This window comes from Cyprinodon variegatus, unplaced genomic scaffold, assembly GCF_000732505.1.
Source record: "Cyprinodon variegatus isolate N-32 unplaced genomic scaffold, C_variegatus-1.0 Scaffold617, whole genome shotgun sequence".
Classification (NCBI taxonomy): Eukaryota; Metazoa; Chordata; class Actinopteri; order Cyprinodontiformes; family Cyprinodontidae; genus Cyprinodon; species Cyprinodon variegatus.
Genome location: NW_015151070.1, coordinates 54,422 through 58,075, shown reverse-complemented (window position 1 = coordinate 58,075; position 3,654 = coordinate 54,422). Strand labels below are relative to the sequence as shown.

At 37.7% G+C, this 3,654-nt stretch overlaps 1 protein-coding gene across 1 annotated transcript in view; it reads right to left on the bottom strand.

Annotated features, from left to right (window-relative positions):
• LOC107096343 (collagen alpha-5(IV) chain-like) overlaps positions 1-3,654 on the bottom strand; it is an 80,119-nt gene that overhangs the window by 57,658 nt on the left and 18,807 nt on the right. Inside the window, exons 5-7 of the mRNA XM_015392953.1 lie at positions 3,555-3,599; positions 2,958-3,002; positions 2,670-2,732 (exon numbers count right to left, since the gene is read on the bottom strand). Coding sequence (XP_015248439.1) covers positions 2,670-2,732; positions 2,958-3,002; positions 3,555-3,599 — 153 coding nt within the window. The remainder of the gene's footprint in view (positions 1-2,669; positions 2,733-2,957; positions 3,003-3,554; positions 3,600-3,654) is intronic.

Here is a 3,654-nt window from a genome sequence, read left to right as displayed (position 1 = left end):
GTGGCAGCAGAATTCGATCTGTGTGATGTGATTCCATGTAAGGGGTTTTATGCAAGATACAGAAAGGCTGAGCTATATATCTGTATTTTCCCACATGGAAAACCTGCATCTGAATTACGGTGTCCAGATTGGTCTTTTGTTTACTGGAATTCTAATCCTAGAGGTTATGTTAATCCTAGCAACCAGTATATTCCTTCAGGCTTAAGAGATAAGATAAGTTTAGTGAGAGCTAAGCGAACCAAAGAAACTTACAAACAAGGACGAAATCCTTTAGTGCTGACGGTTAAAAACATGTGGGTTAATCCATGGTCAGCTGCTGACCACAGAGACTTAGATCATTTTCACTTGATTTTAGGTGCTAATGTCTTTGGTAAGGACCCAAGGGGAGTGCTTAAAATTGAGTTTGTAGACCCTGCTCCAACCTTAGACCCTGTTGCTGATGCTACTGTGGGTAGCTTCCTTCCAAGTAAAGACACACCTGACCCACTGGTAACCTCTTTGAACCTCTCTTCCTCAGATGTTAATGATGCAGGTGGAAACAGGTTTTACAAAGAAAAACACCTCCCTTGAATGGATTACATTTACTACTAAAAGCAATAACATGACAGATTACATTGCATGTTCCACAGCTAGACCACTTTCACTTCCTCTTCCTCTGTTGTGACACAGACCGTCCTGGGTTTAACTGTATGTTAGTTTTACACATGAATCCATCACCTGAGTGTTCCACCTCATGTGCTCTTTTTTCCCCATTCCTCCTATATTTACTCCTCGTGCAGGTAGTCACAACTGTTTGACCAGAAGAAATTATAGCTTCTTAGGAGAGATGCCTTCATATTGATGTTCCTCCACTATAAATGTTACATCTTGAGCTAATGCTAGTTTGCTTCTTCATGCTGAGCTGATCTTTTCTGGTATTGTGATACAATAACACTGTATAATTTCTTGCCTCTAGGCTGGTCAGGTACTTGTACTGCAGTCACCCTTGCCATGCCTGTAGTCCTTTTGGACATTTATGTAATTCTGTTAAAGGTCTCCAGGGTCAAACTTAGTTTGATGCTATAGGGATTCCTTGGTATAAAGTATAAAGTATGAAGCAATTTTCCTTTGGATCACTCCTAATAAAATTTTTATGCACTAATTATGTGAATTTTAATCTCCAACGCCTGACAAACTTAACCAGAGATGCCATAGAGGGAATAGCCACGCAGGTATTAGCATCTTCACTTGTGTCTTCCCAGAATAGAAGGGCTTTAGATATGCTGTTAGTTGAGAAAGGAGGAGATTGGGCAATGTTTGGTTCTCCTTGTTGTACTATTATTCCTCAAAATACGGCACCTGATGGTTTGATTACACAGGCTTTGAATGGATTATTTACTTTAGCAAATCAGATGGCTGAGTATTCTGGAGTTCTGGACATGCCAGACTGGTTTAGCTCCGATTTTGCTTAATGGACATCTTTCATTGTTGCTGCTATGACTTCAATTATTATATTTGCAGCGATACTTACCTTCTGCGGTTGATGTGCTATTCCCTGTCTGCGTTTGTGATTACCAGATTAATTACAGCAACTCTGTCTGAGGAGCTGGCCCCGCCCCCATATCAGATACCGTTAATGTCAGACGTTAGTATTTCCTTCAATGACTCTGACCATGATGTTCCCACTGACATTTATATAGTTTATGGTTTTAATGATCAAGCATTTATTCATTCATTTATTGCCATGATTTTTTTTAATCTATTTTTTTTTCTTTTTTTTACATTTTGATGTTTTAATGTTTTAAAAGTTAATGTTAGATTTTCCCTTAATGATGCTTTGTGGAAGGCAGACTAAGATTGGTGACACTGGGAAATCTAAAATGACAAGAAATGACTACGTTAAAGTCTTTAAGTTTCATTGTTTATAATCATTGTTGTTTCATAATCATTTATTCGAACTGTGCTCTGGCTTCAATACCGGTGACAACTTTAGTTTTTAGATTTTATTACATATATTCACAGCTTTTGTTTTTTGGTTTCTCTACATATATTCCTAAAATTTTCCTTTTTGAATTATCGATTACACAAGGATGATACCCTTTTATAATCGAAAGGGCGAAACTGTGGTCGGAAAATTTTACTTCTATTAATTTCTTCATTTATAAATTGATGTATCCTATTTACTCTATAAAAAATTTTTTACTCGGTTTGTTTCACCTGCAAGGCCACAAAATGTCTGAGTGAGGGGTGGTTATAGACAAGACATACTTTTTCCCATGACAAAACCAGATACTTTCTCAAGGTATTCCAAACATGTTTCTGTAATTGTTTTGACTCTGCCTTTAATGCAAGGGAACAACTTTGTCTAAGTCAAAACAGGGCAGACCATCATACTGTGAATGTGAATGTCTTCTTCTCCTTTACTTTGCAAAGTAAATAAAGTGCCGACTGAGTAAAATCCTTCGATCTCCGTTTATTTAACTGGACTGTACAGTTGAAAAATTTTCAGCGTGCTCCTTTGCAACCATTGGTTGAGACATGCAGGAGGGATTTTGATTGTCTTTTATTTATTTATTTATTTACCTTCAATTTATTTTTGAGTGATTTTTTTTACCCACAGGCAATCCGTACGAGCCGGAAATCCTGCCTGGGGCTGGAATACTTTAATCCCTGCAAAGAATTGTCCTTACTTTTGTCCCATTGCATCCTGGGTTTCCAGGTCGGCCGGTTTGTCCTTCATGCCCAGGGAGACCCTTAAAAAACAAAACTCAAAAATTACCTTATCATAATCAGCGGGAGCTCATATCAACTATAGCAGGCAGTTATCAAACATGCTGCCTACTTTATGAATTCTATTTTTCTGCTGGACAATTTTCTAACCTGAAATATTTGAGACAGATTATTTTTTATTACCATTTTACCCTTTAATGCTATGATTTCTGCCTATGTGTTCAAAGGGCATTTTTTTTAGCACTTACTGGAAGTCCTGGAATGCCTGGTAAACCTGGTCTTCCTCTAATACCCTGGAAACAAAGATTTAGAAACATAAAAACTTCTGTCTGTGTTAAGAAACCAGAGTTTCAGAGTTAAGTTGAGATGACATCCCTCAGACGGTTGGGAATAAGTGAAATTTGACTAATACTCCATGCAGATGCAAAGCAGCTTCTTCATCATCACCATCTTGTTTACCATGCTTATCATACCTGCACTCACCATCACGATCATGGTCATCAGAATCATCATTGCTGTAACCCACCTTTCATTTAGTTCAAATCTCTTCAGGACTAACTGTCCTGCATGTTTGAGATGTGTCTCTGCTCCAAAAGATCTGAATCATATAATGACACAATCCCAGCAGCTAGAAACAGCTAAAAAGTCCTCTTACTCATCTGTACATTAAATTAAGGTGTGGAGGCAGAGAAACACCTAAAGCATGGAGGGTGTTGGTCTTGAGGACCCAAAGTTAACATCCAGAGAAAATAAAAAAAAATGTATAATTGGACTTTAATTCTTTAATAGAAGATGGTTTGAAACCCACTGATCCAGATCATCAGCCTCATCATCATCAGTCTTACCAGAGAGCCTTTTATTCCTGGACTCCCTGCTCTTCCTCGATTACCCTAAGGTAGAGAAAGTAGATTAGAACTTTCTGATGGTAAAATAAATAAATCAATC